At 40.8% G+C, this 16837-nt stretch overlaps 1 protein-coding gene across 15 annotated transcripts in view; it reads right to left on the bottom strand.

The window, feature by feature from the left end:
• The window catches only part of tgo (Aryl hydrocarbon receptor nuclear translocator homolog tgo), a 40580-nt gene that overhangs the window by 2959 nt on the left and 20784 nt on the right, over window positions 1-16837 (bottom strand). For 9 of the 15 annotated variants that reach the window (XM_076540238.1, XM_076540240.1, XM_076540245.1 and 6 more), the window contains 5 exons: window positions 15846-15925; window positions 4998-5159; window positions 1681-1998; window positions 1032-1244; window positions 67-258 (listed from right to left, as the gene is read on the bottom strand). In XM_076540238.1, coding sequence (XP_076396353.1) covers window positions 67-258; window positions 1032-1244; window positions 1681-1998; window positions 4998-5159; window positions 15846-15925 — 965 coding nt within the window. Of the gene's footprint in view, window positions 1-66; window positions 259-1031; window positions 1245-1680; window positions 1999-4997; window positions 5160-15844; window positions 15926-16837 lie in introns of all 15 variants that reach the window. The other 6 variants (XM_076540239.1, XM_012286035.2, XM_076540233.1 and 3 more) reach the window with 4 other exon arrangements.

Here is a 16837-nt window from a genome sequence, read left to right as displayed (position 1 = left end):
GTAACATCAAACTGAATTAGTAAAATGATCAAATAATTAAGTTTTAAGTAAACGAAGAATGCCTACCATTATTGCTATTGGAACCCGCTAAATCACTACTATTTGGTGTGCTAGTGACCTGTAATCGCCCAATGGCAACCAGGCAGCAATGAGTGCTGACATTCTCGTCTGAGACCACACCATCTGGTCCCACTTGAACATTGGCAGCCTCTCTGTCAGCTAGACCCACACCTGGTACACATGGGGGAACAAAATCACCTACAGCGTAAAATGATGAGTCAGTCCATGGTTCCTCATAATCCACTGATTATGATTTACATGCTGCTAAACAATACCGTACTTGTGACATTTAGGCTGGACAGAATTACCCAAACAAATGAAACAATGTTGGTATGTAGAACCTCATGGATGACGTTTCATTTGCTTTCTGTCTAGCCTACCTTTGCAAACTATAATGTAAAAGTGAAACGTGTATTATAGTGAAATATATTTTTACAGATTCCAATATCCCTAGATCTCTGTATTCCTAGATTTCTATATTCTTTCTGTACCCTTAGATCTATAATAGAGAACTATTCCAAGATTCCTACATTTATAGATAGACCCAGAGGTCTAATCGAATCTTTGACTTATAAGATCCCTATATTGCTAAATGGTCGAAGGCGGAAACGCGCGAAAATCGTCGCGCGTCCCTTTTATTATGCATCGAGGGTCACGATAAAGCATACAAATCCCGCATCAGACCGTCTCGACATAGTTTATCGGTATTCCAACCGGTCTGTCGGCTGTTAGGTCAAGACGATTCCATTCATTCTTATAAACCGATCATACTATCCGTCCTGCTGAACGTCTACGGCCGCGGCCTCTTAATTTATAGTACAAACGTCGCTATCCCCGTATTCTACGAAGCCGCCGGTTCGTTCATATTCCTGCTGCACAACCGTCTCCCTCGCTTTAAAATAGAAAGTTGGCGCTATGTCGCGCGGTCGACCCGTTATGTCGGATCACAGACGAAACATTGGAACCCGTACCAAACTCACCGTTCGGGGGCCAGCTCTTGATATAGCCTGTACAATGAACCACGGCGTAATTTTGGCCATCTCTGGCCGGTGGTCCCAGAGAGTTCCTCTGCTTCATACGATGCAAACCATGAGCGGCGGCCATGTCACCCGTCGTTTGCAGATTTCCTACCTTCATGCGACAGATGAAGCCTCTTCTGGAGCCCATACATAGTCTCATCGACGCTGTAAACAAGATATCTGTTAGATGACTGAAGTTTAGATTGGCTTATTTAATATTTAGATTTATTCGGACAAGTTCTGTACTGTACTCTGAATAGATTCTTAAGGGATGCTTAACACTAAAACTACCAAGCCGGTCAAATGACCGCTCCACAAGTTTCTTCTTAAAAGGTATACATTTTGTTGAAGTACATTTCTTGAAATCAGAATTGATTTTCATCAAGATAAAGAATAAATATGTGTACTAATTTATGTTTCATCGTTTGTTTATTTAATTTTTAACTTCATTTTTAATTTCAAATTAAGTACGCATTGTATGCCGGTAGGTTTAGTGTTAAGAGTAGAATTGTGTTAAAGTGAAACATAGATGCTTTTAAATTCTTTAGTGATCTTGCAATGGTGTCTGCATAATGTGAAACGAAGTACAAAGTCTACTCACACTGTCCTTCTTTTTTGACCGTCCCCGTCTTGAGGTCCAGCACTCTGCCTCCGTTCTGAGGCTCCGCGCCGCTCAATTGTTCCCTCACCTTTTCAGTGTCGTCCGGATGGACTTGAGAGTACAAACTGGTGCCGTACCAGTCGTTCTGAGTGTAATTCAGAACAGGTGCCACAGAGTCGGATACATAGATGATCCTTCCGGTGTCGCAGCTGACGACGAACAGGAATCCGTCGGCCGCCTCCAGGATCAGATGCTTCAACTCCTGGTCGGTGAGGAAGGAGGGTTTGTAGGCACCGTCCGGGCTCGTGTTCCCTGTACCTGTAATCGTATAACTTTTATGTTGTATTTTCTGTAATTTCTTTATGCTGCATATGTTATTTTGGCAGCGGTCTTTTTGCTCTCGTCCGGACAGACTTTTTACGTGACGTTCGATGTAAATGGCTTGGGACGATTGAAGGATCTCGCTGGTTGGTCGACGTCCAGGTGCACGTGTAACGAGCAACACTTTTCAGACGAATGCTTGTCGGTGATACGTGCTACTACTTTTCTACGTGTGGATTTCGAAGGAATTTTGAAATGGAATTATTCTGGAGGGCCGTAAGACAAAAATAAGAAGACAGAGTAAAATTAAGGAGAAAGTGTCGATTCGGAAAAGGAGAGAAAAAGAGCAGGAGTTACCGAACACCACGGTACCAAAAACGAGGACGGTGCAACTCGGCAGCGTAGGTAACTATCGAGGTGCAAGATCGGAATTGCAAAGCGGACAGGATCCGAGCGAGCTGAGGCAGAATGAGATAGGGAGAGACGAGGAGAGACAGAGAGGGTCGCGATGCGATCTTTACCCCGATATACCAAGGAATTCCGGGAAGAGGTACTTTAACGACTTCCAAACAAGATCTATGGAAGACCCCGGGTGACCTTCGTTACCATTACCTTCCACGTAGAGGAACCTTCGATGGACATTAATGCTGCAACCATTCCTCTAGCTACCCTCCTCCGATAACGATGACTCGGGGCAATCTTGCCACGCTTTTAATCTGGATCTATGTAATACACCGTCGTACCGTTCCGACAATGTAAATCATAGCCATCGCGATTCAATGATAGGACTCTGCTTTTCACTCGGGACATTTCGATAACCTATTCTTTGCCGTACGACTTCATTCTCTACACTGCTATCATACATTTCTGTGCACCGAACATTTGTACAGAATCGAACATTTCTGATATTCTTGATAAAATTTTTATTGAAATTCCAAGTTAATGAAACAGTAACGCTAGCACCCTGTAAGAAAGAATGAAAAGAAGCGGATCGTTTGATGAAAAATCCAGTGTCCCACGGGTGCACAGCGTAGGAGGGTGTAGCGCAAACGAGGCTCGACGTATCCCGGAGGTGACAGCCTCTCCTCTCCTCCGGTCAGGTAAGACAGAGGAGAGACCTCTCCGGTTCGAGCAATTTGTATTCAGCGGCCCTCTTGTCGGGAAAGAGGAGAAGTGGCTATAAACAATGCGACGCACCACCAATACTTAGCTGGAATCACGGCACGCACACGGACTCAAAGAGAAGGGGAGTCCCGGTGTTCGCGATGTGGACGGTGCAAGAGTGTGCGAGCACGCAGTGCACCAGGGGACCGGGGCTAAAGGGACAGCCGACGTACGGGGCAGCAACTCCACCCATCTTTGCACCGGAAGCATATATCGCGCTTTCTGCATTCGATATGACCCAGCCAACGACGAAACCTTCGGTGAATTACGACCGGAACGGTACGCAACAGTTACCGCAGCATGAATTTTCGTTGGCGATGACGAGAGGCTTCCTCATCCCTTCGGACGAACTGAGTTACGTCTTACAGGCAATGCCATGTGATGCAGAAATTTTTGGACGCATTTTGGGATGTGATGAGATATGGAAGTTTGCGAATTTGTGGATTTGGGTGCTTAGGTTTACTTAGGTGTAGGGTTCTGGGTTTTGATCATCTGGAGACTTAGGTACTGTCTTGACATGCGGAGTTAGGTCTAAACCAAATACTTCACAGTCGGACCAGAAGTTCAAAGACTAAGGCCTAAAGAAGAATTATCATAAGCAGCTATCCAAAATACCCTAATCTATGTATATGAAGTCGATGGACCTCAAATAACAATACGATTATCATAAAATAATCGTTCCTACATTTCCCACATCAGTCTCCGCTTCATTTACAAATGACAAAGTAAATATTTTTAGCAGCAAGTTATGAAGCTGAGACGTTAATTAGCATGAAAATATACGTTTCCAACGTAGTTGTCCGATAAGGCACAAAGTAGTTCAATGCGGGACGTGACGATTAAGCTTCGTGGATGTTTGAGTTATCCGGCACGAGCAGCAAAATAACTTTGGCAACGCGATCTTGAAGCTTTGACTCGGTCCGATTGAATTACGCTCCGTAAAGCTTACTCGATTTCGCGCGACTATCGATATGTAAGATTAAAAATAACGTGTTCCCCCATCTGGGACCTCATTTTCGAAGTATAATTTTCCATTAATTTAATAAAAGTCAATAAATCTAAGATGCATTTAGTGCATCAGTAACTTCAATTGATACTTAATGACACACTGGGTGCGTCATTATTTTGAAATGACATTAAATGACACACTAGGTGCGTCATCGACTTGAACGGATATTAAATGACACACCAGGTGCGTCATCGACTTGAACGGATATTAAATGACACACAGGTGCGTCATCGACTTGAACGGATATTAAATGACACACCAGGTACGTCATGATTTTGACTGGTCTTACATGACTCACTAGGTGCGTCATTACTTTGACTGGTTTTACATGACTCACTAGGTGCGTCATTACTTTGACTGGTTTTACCTGACACACCAGGTGCGTCCTTACTTTGACTAGTCTTACATGACACACCAGGTGCGTCATTACTTTGACTAGTATTATATGACACACTAGGTGCGTCACCGATTTGAATTGATATTACATGACACAGCAGGTGCGTCTCAGAGTTGAACCAATACGGAACGACACAAGAGGTGCGTCCTTAACTTAAATCAACATTAAGTGACACACCTGGTGTGTCAAGATGTAACAGTATTGAGTGACACACCAGGTGCGTCGTGAATAGGTATGACACACCATGTGCGTCACAGTAAATCAGTGTTCATATGACACACTAGGTGCGTCATTAACCTTGATGGGAATTGAATAATACATCAAGTGTGTGCAGGTATTGACTGACTCACCTGTTGCGTCATGGGTTTTGAGTATGTAGGAGGGGCTATAGTAAAAATTATTTTTGTGATAGAAGAATGGACTCACCTCTGAGGGCTCTCATGTGAGCAACAGCCATCCTGAGTATCGTCAATTTGTCGGGTTTCCTCGCGAGGGCCGAACACGTGGGTACCATGTCCGAAAGTTCGGTGATATAGGCCGTCATCTTGTTCCGCCGCCGCCGCTCGATTTCGCAATGATTCTCCCTGCAGTTAGACGCAAGACAAAACCAAGGTAATTGCATAGTTCAAGCTTAAACTTTTGGTGAAAAATGCGTCTGATCATTTACATGATTGTTGAGTAATATAAAGAGGGTTCATAAATCAAGGATGAATGGTCTTCTAAATACTAGTTCATCACCCTTCTAATAAAGCATCACATGTATCAAAGCACAAATGTGAGAAGTTTGGTCAATTACAGAATTGTTTTTGTGTTAAGAAGGCCGATAAAGTCGATCAAATCTACTTAGCCCGCAATCCTCTTCAAGGAACAATTACATAAAAGCTGACGTCCACAGCATTGTCGTTAAGAACGATCTGAAGAAGTAATAAGCGTAAGATAATTGACTCGGTACCGATGGTATCGAGGTTCGAACAAGTTTCCCGCGGATTCGCCGACGGGACGGTGATTTTCTATCTGGCGACGTCATTCATAAGGGTTGTTCGTGATCAATGTAGCCAATAAATTGTGAAACGATGCATCATCGTCGAGGGATATCGGGTGAAACCACAATTTCCAGCGTCCCCTGTTATTACGCTACCAGAGGGTAACTGCCGCTAGTAACGGCGCACGTCTCTTCGCGTTCGAGCTGGTAATTGTCGGCGGGCAATCGTAAATTTAATGGCATTTAATTCCTGATAATTTCGCGAACGAAACTTCGATCGGCCGCCTCACGCGATGCTTTAGAAATTTCCCCGGTGATAATGTATGCACGCATCCTTGCCACCGGGGATATTATTTCTTAATCATTCGTGAACCTTGACATTGCACGAGGATCGTGCTCTTTCAATTTTATTGTAGTTAGGGATCTAGTTGATTTTAGACGATTTGTAACCGTTTTGGCATGCTGTTTACTTTTGCTGGGATTATTGGGAGCAATGAGATGTTAATTCCGACGGTATTTGCGTGTGTAATAGCGCCGAGGCAATATAACGGGAGTGACAAGGCGTGGCTATAGAACGCGAAAAACTATTCTTAGTTACTACTCGAATTTAACGTGCGACGAGTACAATGCGTGTAGAATTCAATGGAGATCGAGTTTAACGCACGTTGAATTTAACGCGTGCGAATACAACGCGTGTGGAACACAACGTGCGTCGAATTCAACGTTCACCGAACTCAACATAGATTGAGTTTAATACGCGTTAAATTTTATGCGAATACAATGCACGTCAAGTTTAACGCACGTCGAGTTCAACGCACGTTAAAATTAACGCATGTCGAGTTTAACGCACGTCAAGTTCAACACGCGTTGAGTTCAACTCACGTCGAATTTAATGCACGTCAAATTCAATACACGTCGAGTTCAACGCACGTCGAATTTAACGCACGCCGAATTCAACGCATAGCAAGTTTAACGCACGTCAAGTTCAACACATGTTAAGTTCAACGCTCGACGAATTTAACGCACGTCGAGTTCAACGCACAGCAAGTTTAACGCACGTCGAGTTTAGCGCACGTCGAGTTCGACGCACGTCAAGTTCAACACACTTCGAGTTCAACTCACGTCGAGTTTAATGCACATCAAGTTCAACGCACGTCGAGCTCAAAGCACGTCAAATTCAACGTACGTCAAATTCGACGCACGTCAAATTCAATGCACGTTAAGTTCAACACTCGACAAATTAAATGCACGTCACGTTCAACGCAAGTCGAGTTTAACGTACGTCAAGTTCGACGCATGTCGAATTCAGCGTGAGGTCAATACGACGTCCGTCGAAAATAACGCAAGTAGATAGACTTTGTGGCAATAGGATGACAAACATATTAAACTATAAAAATTTGTGAGACAATAATAAAAATGTATTAATATAATTTGCACGAGAACTTAGTGATTTCATAAACAATAATAAATTGAACCATCAGTCCCACAGATAAAATCGAATATCTTGGTATCTACAGGGACACGGAATGAAAGTCGGGGATCTGAAGGTAGAATAAGTACAAGGTAATAGTTCCTGATGGACCTGGAACGAGATGGAGGTCTTATCTTGGAGGTAGACACAAAAGAAGGTTCTCCTTCTCGGACAGAGCGGTATCCAAGTCAGGAGAGAAACAACCCGGATACCAAGATCAGACAAACAGATAAAAGAACGAAATTGCAATTATTATAAAGTAAATTTTATGTTAATCTGTCGGTGGTTATTTGAGATGACTGTTGGTTTAAATTTGCACGAGAAGAACCACATTCATTGTTCGGTTTAAGGAAACAATTTCAAGTATTTTGCAACTAAATTTATAAATGTGATGTTGTCATGAAAATTAACGAGAATTAATAATAGAGAAACAACTCGAATTCATCAAATATTTTAGCTAAGTTCGTATCCCAACAGCAAATACACCTACGAGACTTTATAAATTCCCAGTACCCAGAATAAAATATGGACTAGAAATAAAAATGAAGGAGGTTGAAATATTACTTGAAATCAATTTACGGGCTAATATCTCCATGTCGTGAACGTTGACCTCTCGTAAAGTTCCGCGTCCAGGACGTCCACCCCGTCTGAAATGCGGTGACCCCGTCCAAGAAAAATCATTCTCCATTTTGTTGCACGGGGAAAAGTCCACCGGTGAAAGCGTCGTTAACGTAACGTAATTAGTTTGGAATGTCGTCGACATCAAGCAGACCCGCAATCAAGGAATATGCATTATGGGACTCGTGCTTATGAGCTGAATGGTATCAATTAAAAAATTATTGAATTTTTCGATGGAGTCAGTCTCTGTACCTTATGATGTTTGATGTGAACGTTGTGAAGATTATAAAATTGTTGCATGTAATAATTATTGGTAGTTAATTGGGTGATTCATTTTGGTCTTCAAGGTCAGAAGGTAGAATTTGAGACCAGAAGTTTTGTACAGGGTAGAAACTTCAAGGTTTAGGTAAAAGTAGATGGCAGCTGAGAGTTGTAAGATGAGCTGAGAGTTTGGACTATGGAAGTCATTTTAGCTTGTAAGCTTCAAGGTTAGATTAATTTGGGTAACTCAACAATTTGAAGAACAAGTGGTCTTCCTATTAAAATTACAATTCGAATGAAGTTCAGAACAAAGCAGAGTTATCAATTTTCCAGACCTTAAAATTACGTTAAAAGCGCTCCTCCACCCTCAGATTTCCCTGTCTGAGCTCCCTCGGTATCTCCTCTTAATAATAACCCGAATCCCGAAGTGAAGGTAATCAGAAGCGAAGTTGCAGTATGCAGCGAAGTCCCAAAAGGAGCAAGAATGGGATAACCATGGCTGAAGCGGACAGGACCTTTCATTTGGTTGGAAGTCGAAGGGAATCGGTAACGTTCCTCGACGACGTAGGCCAGAGCGGAGGGCCGCTATTTAAAAGAGGCCAGGGCGCTTAAAGCGCAAGTATAAAGCAGGGTATGTACCGTGCAAGACGGTAGAGGAACATGAGGAGAAAGGGGCAGAAGAGGAACGCGATCCAACAAGCAGGATAGAGAGAACTCCTGGGTCAAGGGTCAGACGTTCCGAAGTTGCCCGCTCGGCTCTGTGGGTCCAGCAAACTATATACTGGGTGTTCTCGTTCGATATCGATCATTTCTCGAGCTTCGTTACATTTACAATGTACTTTCTTTCTTCTCAAATTAATTGTATGACTTTCAGGATTAGAATGTTGGTTCAATGCAATATTTGATCAGGATTAGAATGTGGGTTCATAGAGATATTCATAGAAGTTCATGTAGAGATAATTTCTTAATGACTTTTGTAACATTGCGAGACTTATTTCTAACCAACTAGTGGTCGGAGACATTAGTATTAAACTGAAAACCTTTTTAAAGTTGTTCTTCCAAGGGTTCATGTTTTATAGGTTTTCCACTGGAATTTATATTAAATGACGCACCAGGTGCGTCACCATCTTGAATTTATCCTAAATGACACACCAGGTGCGTCATTGACTTGAATTGCTATTTAAGCGACGCACTATGTGCGTCATTAATTTGACTGCTATCAAATGACACACCAGGTGCGTCATCGACTAGAATTGGTATTTAAGAGACGCACCAGGTGCGTCATTACTTTGACTGGTATTTAACTGACGCACCAGATGTGTCATTACTTTGACTAGTATTTAAGTGACGCACTTGGTGTGTCATAACTTTGATTGGTATTTAAGTGACGCATTAGGTGCGTCATTAATTTGACTGGTATTTAAGTGACGCACCAGGTGTGTCATTACTTTGACTGGTACTTAACTGACGCATCAGGTATGTCATTACTTTGACTAGTATTTAAGTGACGCACTTGGTGTGTCATAACTTCGACTGGTATTTAAGTGACGCATTAGGTGCGTCATTGATTTGACTAGTATTTAACTGACGCACCAGGTGTGTCATTACTTTGACTGGTACTTAAATGACGCACCAGGTGTGTCATTACTTTGACTGGTACTAAATGACGCACCAGGTGTGTCATTACTTTGACTGGTAGTAAATGACGCACCATGTGCGTCGCCGACTTGAATGGTATTTGAGTGACGCACCGGGTGCGTCGTTACTTTGACTGGTACTAAATGACACATTAGGTGCGTCATCGATTTGAACTGACATTAAATGACACACTGAGTGCGTCATTACTTTGACTGCTATTAAGTGACACACCAGATGCGTCATTAACTTGAATTATTAATAGATAATATTGATAGATATCTAATATAGTTATGAAAGTACCATAAAGAATTTTCAGAGTATGAAACATATCGAACATGGCCATCTAAGAAAATGAGCAAATTGCAAAAGAAGAAAAGTGTAGCCAGTAAAAATCCGAGATGTGTAATTTTTAAGATTCCCCGCGGTAAGAAGAAATAAAAATACGCATCTCCATGTCTATTACGGTATGGAGATAGGAGACCCACCGTGTACATCGAACCCCGCATTACGATGATACAAAGTCGGCACTGAAATACACGTACCGCACACATAAAATCGTTCTAAGGGGGAAAAAACGAGTTCTTCGGCATACATGCACACGCGAGCGAACACGTAGGAAAGGAGATCGGTCGAATCATCATCATCGATACGGTTCGATATTACGAGCCAATCCTATAAACGACAACGTCCGCACCGTGAATTATGGATTCGTCTAACGATCAAACCGTGCCTTCCCCCCACGATAGAACTTATAGACACCCGTGGAACAATGAAATGAATTATGAATCGATCGAGGACCGTTTAATGCGATCGTATTCGTTATCGAATATATTCCGAACGCGCAACTCAGCCGCGGACATATGCTAACCAGCCCACCGTTGTCGAGTGATTTATGCCAAATCTTAATATTCCACATGCTAAATATCTCCTCGTTTTCCGCTTCGAACGGAGCTTTTTTATTTCAACGAATTTCGGGACCTGCTTTTTGAAGTATTATTTTCTATTAATACAATAAAAACCAATAAAGCTAAGGTGCACTTAGTGTATCAGTAACCTCAACCTATACTTAATGACACAACAGGTGCGTCATTATCTTGAATTGATATTAAATGACGCACTCGGTGCGTCATTACTTTGACTGGTTTTAGATGACACATCAGGTGCGTCATAGATTTGAGCTGATATTAAATGACACATCAGGTGCGTCTTAGACTTGAACTAATATTAATTGACACACCAGGTGCGTCATTACTTTGACTGGTTTTAGATGACACACCAGGTGCGTCATAGACTTGAGCTGATATTAAATGACACATCAGGTGCGTCACAGACGAAATGATATTAAATGACACACCAGGTGCGTCATTAATTTGACTCGTTTTAGATGACACACCAGGTGCGTCTGTACTTTGACTCGTCTTAGATGACACATCATGTGCGTCATTACTTTGACTGGTTTTAGATGACACACAATGTGCGTCATAGACTTGAGCTGATATTAAATGACACACCAGGTGCGTCACAGACTTGAACTAATATAAAATGACACACCAGGTGCGTCATTACCTTTCCAACAAAGTTTCATCGTTCGAAATTGTTTCTATTCGCAGAGCGTAATTCAAACATCGCATAAACAGCGCCATAAAACAGCGTACGGTAATACCGCGGGAATATGCGAGTCGTTGAGTGCCGTTTAAATCATTTTCAAACGAAGATGTTAGCATCCGAAGTGACCGGAGATAAATTTTGCCCCGTTGTACATTTACTGCCGTGCCAAGTGTAATCCCAGATCTGCATACTATCTCGAGTCACCAAATAATAAATCAGCGAATTAGGAATGCAAGAATTATAACAAATGCAAGGTTCACCTTAAAATTGCCTGTCGAGATTTCTTTTTATTAAGAGAAAATGTACCGTTCTTTATTTGTTTTGTCATTGACCGTCATTAAGTGATGGTCTTGTCTCCATTATGCCTCGTAAGAACGACTGACATTAGAGATAATGGAGGACGGGAATCTAATGACTGTAACTGGCGTTGAGGATTGTTTGTGTTGAGATATACAAGGGTTTTTATCTTTTGGTATATTAATAGGATGATGTAAAGTGGGACGAACATGGGGGGTTGGAAGCGTGGGAGGGTTACGGGGTTTAGGAGAGGAAGATTGGGAAGTGGAGGAGGTGGGAATTTGGGGGGTTAGGGATTTGGAGAGTGGTGTGGAGATTTGAGGATTTGGGGAATTTGAAGATTTGGAGGGTGGGAGTTTGGGAGCGGGAGGATTTGGAGATGTGGGGATTTGGAGATGTGGAGATTTGGGAGTGGGTGGATTTGGGAATGTAGAGATTTGGAGATGTGGAGATTTGGGACTGGGTGGATTTGGAGATGTGGAGATTTTGGGACGTGGAGATTTGGGACTGGGTGGATTTGGAGTTGTGGAGATTTGGGAGTGGGTGGATTTGGAGATGTGGAAATTTGGGAGTGGATGGATTTGGAGATGTGGAGATTTTGGGACGTGGAGATTTGGGGACGTGGAGATTTGGGACTGGGTGGATTTGGGGATGTAGTAGAGATTTGGGAGTGGGTGGATTTGGAGATGTGGAGATTTGGGAGTGGGTGGATTTGGAGATGTGGAGATTTGGGAATGAGTGGATTTGGAGATGTGGAGATTTGAGTGTGGGTGGATTTGGGAATATAGAAATTTGGAGATGTGGAGATTTGGAAATGAGTGGATTTGGAGATATGGAGATTTGGAAGCGAGTGGATTTGAAGATATAGAAATTTGGGAGTGGGTGGATTTGGAGACGTGCAAATTTGAGGACCTCTAAATTTAAAGACGTGCAGATTTAAGAACCCACAAACTTATTCCCCCACCAACACAAAAATTTCCACCTCCCCAAATTACCAACCAAAAAATTAATTCAGAAATCCAAAAAATGTACAAACTATAGCAAAACTGAAATTCAAGACATAACAAGTCCCATACTCCACACAGTGAACGACAGTGAACACAATCTTTTTTTAAAATAACATGACAGTGAACGGAAACGTGACAATCTTTGGTATCCCCAGCAAGAAGTCGAAGAGAGAAAGGATCGAATAATCGGTGGATAGCGAACGAAGGGGCGGGAAGGCGAGGATAAGAGGGTTGGCGCGGCTTGCGGCGGCAGCCGGTAATTGCGTTATTAACTTAAAAGCGAGGTACCTGGGGCGTTCGCGACAACGGAGCTGTTTTGTGGCTTGCCAACTTTTCCATGAAACGCGTACACTTGCCGGGAACATCCGAACACTCCTACAATCAGCTATTTTCCTTCGGTGGGTACAAACACGGTGGATACAAATGCCTACTTGCTAGTCGATCGCAAGTATACCTTTGCTAAGGTAATTTCTACCTGCTTCGTAGTTCTTCTTGGAGGAAGTTTAGTATTTGTATGTTGTACAAGGATACAATTGAGGACGTATACAATTCTTTAGTTAATGTATATGTTTCTGGCTTTGACAGATTGATATTGATGGAAGAATTGATGAAAGCATTTGATGAATGAATTAGGTTTAGGTGATCATTTCGGTGAGAGAGAGGTGATAGACCTATCAGACAATGGGTTTGAAATTACCTAAATTTTGAATATTTAAATTTTCAAAATAGTAAAGTTTTGCATTTGCCAATTCCTTTTTAAATTACAAACTTGTACAAATTCTGAATCTTTCAAGCTTCTGAACTTTCAATGGACCAAATGACCAAACTCTCTAACTCCCAAGTCCTCAAACTTCTAAATTTGTGACCTCTCAAACTTCCAATTCATCAAATTTCCAAATTGCCACATTCTCAAACCCCTAAACTCTCAAGCTTCCAAATTCTTCAAGGTCCAATCTCCTGAACTCCCAAATCCCCAAACTTCCCATCTCCTAATCTTCCAAACTCCAAAACCTCAAAATCCTTAAAGGTGCAACCTCCTCAACTCCCAATCCTCCAAATCCCAATCTCTTAAATCTCCAAATTTCCAAATTATCCAACTCCTAATTTCCCAAACTCCCAAACCCCCAAATTCCTAAATATTGAACCTCCTCAACTTCCAATCCTTCAAATCCCAAATTCCTAAATGCCTGAATTCCTAAATTCCCCAACTCCTAATTTCCCAAACTCCCAAACCCCCAAATTCCTAAGTATTGAACCTCCTCAACTCCTAATCCTTCAAATCCCAAATTCCTAAATGCCTGAATTCCTAAATTCCCCAACTCCTAATTTCCCAAACTCCCAAACCCCCAAATTCCTAAGTATTAAACCTCCTCAACTTCCAATCCTTCAAATCCCAAATTCCTAAATGCCTGAATTTCTAAATTCCCCAACTCCTAATTTCCCAAACTCCCAAACCCCCAAATTCCTAAGTATTCAACCTTCTCAACTCCCAATCCTTCAAATCCCAAATTCCTAAATTCCCAACTCCCAAACCCCCAAATTCCCAAATATTCAACCTCCTCACCATCCAATCCTTCAACCCCCCAAATCCCTAAACTCCCCAACTCCTAAACCCCGAATTCCCAAATACAAAAATTCCACCCCAAAAAAAGAATAAACCCAAAAACTTGAAAGACCTTTCCATAGCCTCAAATGTCCACAACCCTAAGAGTTACATTCCTCCTCCCTTGAGAAGTCACCCTTGTTCTCCATCGAAAGTTTACAAGAATCGAACAGTCGCGTGTCGTATATCATTCGGCGGATTCCACGCGTCAACGAGGATATCGGGACACAAGATCAAGATTATAGCTGGATGAGTTCGGTATGGAGGAACTTAAAGGACCCGGCGCTCGCGCTCGCACGTATAAGTGGCTGATGTTCCCACGCTGGAGCAGCCTGGAGGGCTTCCCATTCCGCTATCGACTCACATTGCCGGGTATCATGTAGGTATGTTGTATGTATCTTCGTACTTGGCCGAGCATGTACAGGGTGTACCGGTGGAACATATTGGGCCAGGATTTCGTGAGACGAATTAACAATGCCTTCGAGACGGACTATCGAGAAAAAAACACGATCTGAGGGAATTGTGGAAATATGGTACCTGATGGTAACTTTAATAAATTTCTAAAACATTCATTGTTAAATTTAATTAACATTTTTCATGTGGAGAGGAGGAATTTAACTTGTGGCTGCAACAGTAGGTTAATTTTTAATTGATTATTAATTATTGGTAGAAAATTGTTAAATGGACTTGAGCAAATTGGTGATGGATTGGAGGCAAATTATTGATCAATTTTAATAAAAGTATTTGTCAATTTTAATCAAAGTATATTATTAATATTAATTAAATTATTAATCAATCTTGATCAAACTATATTCATCAATATTAATCAAATTATTAATAAATTTTAATCAAATTATATCATCAATATTAATCAAATTATTCATCAACCTTGATCAAACTATATCATCAACATTAATCAAATGATTAATCAATTTTAATCAAATTATATCATCAATATTAATCAAATTATTCATCAACCTTGATCAAACTATATCATCAATATTAATCAAATTATTAATCAATTTTAATCAAACTATATCATCAACATTAATCAAATTATTCATTAACCTTGATCAGACTATGTCATCAATATTAATCAAATTATTAATCAATTTTAATCAAACTATATCATCAACATTAATCAAATTATTCATTAACCTTGATCAAACTATATCATCAATATTAATTAAATTATTACTCAACCTTGATCAAATTATATCATCAACATTAATCAAATTATTAATCAATTTTAATCAAATTATATCATGAACATTAATCAAATTATTAATTAACCTTGATCAAACTATATCATCAATATTAATCAAATTATTAATCAATTTTAATCAAACTATATCATCAATATTAATCAAATTATTCACCAACCTTGATCAAACTATGTACCAATATTAATCAACCTTGATCAAACAATTAATCAATTTCAACCCAACTAATCAATATTAATGAAATTGTTAATCAACATTAACCCAGAATAAATACAATATCAAACTAGTATTAACAATAACAGTAATTGTATATCAGATTGAAATATCTGAAAGTTAAGCTTCTTAGTTTATTTTATGATGTCTGAGCTACGAACAGTTTTAATAAAATTACCAAAGTCTCATATAAGTTTCTAAGATTTTTAAGGAAATTTCTTGTGGATTGTTCAGTTTTCCCTAAAAGGACGCATTTTTCACCAAAAACAAAGACGGATGTTTAACCCGTTCACTGACCTCTCTCATTTATCGTAAGAAAGCATGCACGTTACACGTCGAGCCTGACACTCACCTCGCAAATCTTTCTTTGTCCTGTACATTCTCGTCCTCCAGCCTTCTATATTTACACCCGTTAGGATCATCCTCGTCGGATCTGCAAACATACAAGTATTTATGGTCCTTTAGAGCACCGTTCAATTGTAACCATATTCATGATAACTGTTGTAACACGTCTCCTGCGAGACTGCTATTTCTCGCGTCGTGTTGCAAAATCCAACGAAAAAATTGGTGTTCATTGAAATCTTGTGTTAGAAAATTTTTTATGCTGCAACATTTTGTGACGTAGGAAAATTCTTTTGTTTGATAGCAGCGTTTCTAGCAATGTTCATATAGTAATAAATTAAAGATCGAACAAATTCAACTCTCAAAGGACCTGACTCTTCAAATTATTTATTTTATCTCAAAACAGTGATATAATCTTGTTCTATGTAAATGTAAACATCTAAAACATCTAAATGAATGATAAGATCCTGAATAGAAATGCAAGATATAACAACAATAAAAATAAAAAAATTCAACATGTGAAATTCAGTATGTTGAGAACGGTATTAGCTCCTGGCACAAACAGTGCCTAAATCCTTCACGGAAATCCTTGTTTACAAAGTTGGTAGAATCAATCATTGAACGACCTAGAATCAGAGACACGCGTGTGCCACGTGGCAATGATAGAACACGCGAAACGAGCATCGACTCCGAAAGTTGCGTAAAATCGCGCATGAAAAGTTGTGGTCTCCGACCTTCGTTGGCCGAAGAAATCGCGCAAGAAGGTCCCATCTGCCGTTGGAACGATCCGATATTCTACGAACGTCGCGAATAAAATGTCGCGTGGTCGATACGTCGGGTGTAATCGCTTCCGGATTACCAAACGCGACTACCGGCCTTACAAAATTGGCCGTCGCCTATCCAACTTCCCCAAATCTGGAGCGTCGTGTAACAGTTAGCCAAGATCGACGGCTATCTCATGCAATATTCACGTTTGCTTGCCTGGAAATCGAATCCACGTGCA

Source organism: Megachile rotundata, chromosome 15 (genome assembly GCF_050947335.1).
Source record: "Megachile rotundata isolate GNS110a chromosome 15, iyMegRotu1, whole genome shotgun sequence".
NCBI lineage: Eukaryota > Metazoa > Arthropoda > Insecta > Hymenoptera > Megachilidae > Megachile > Megachile rotundata.
This window is presented reverse-complemented; position numbering and strand designations above follow the sequence as displayed.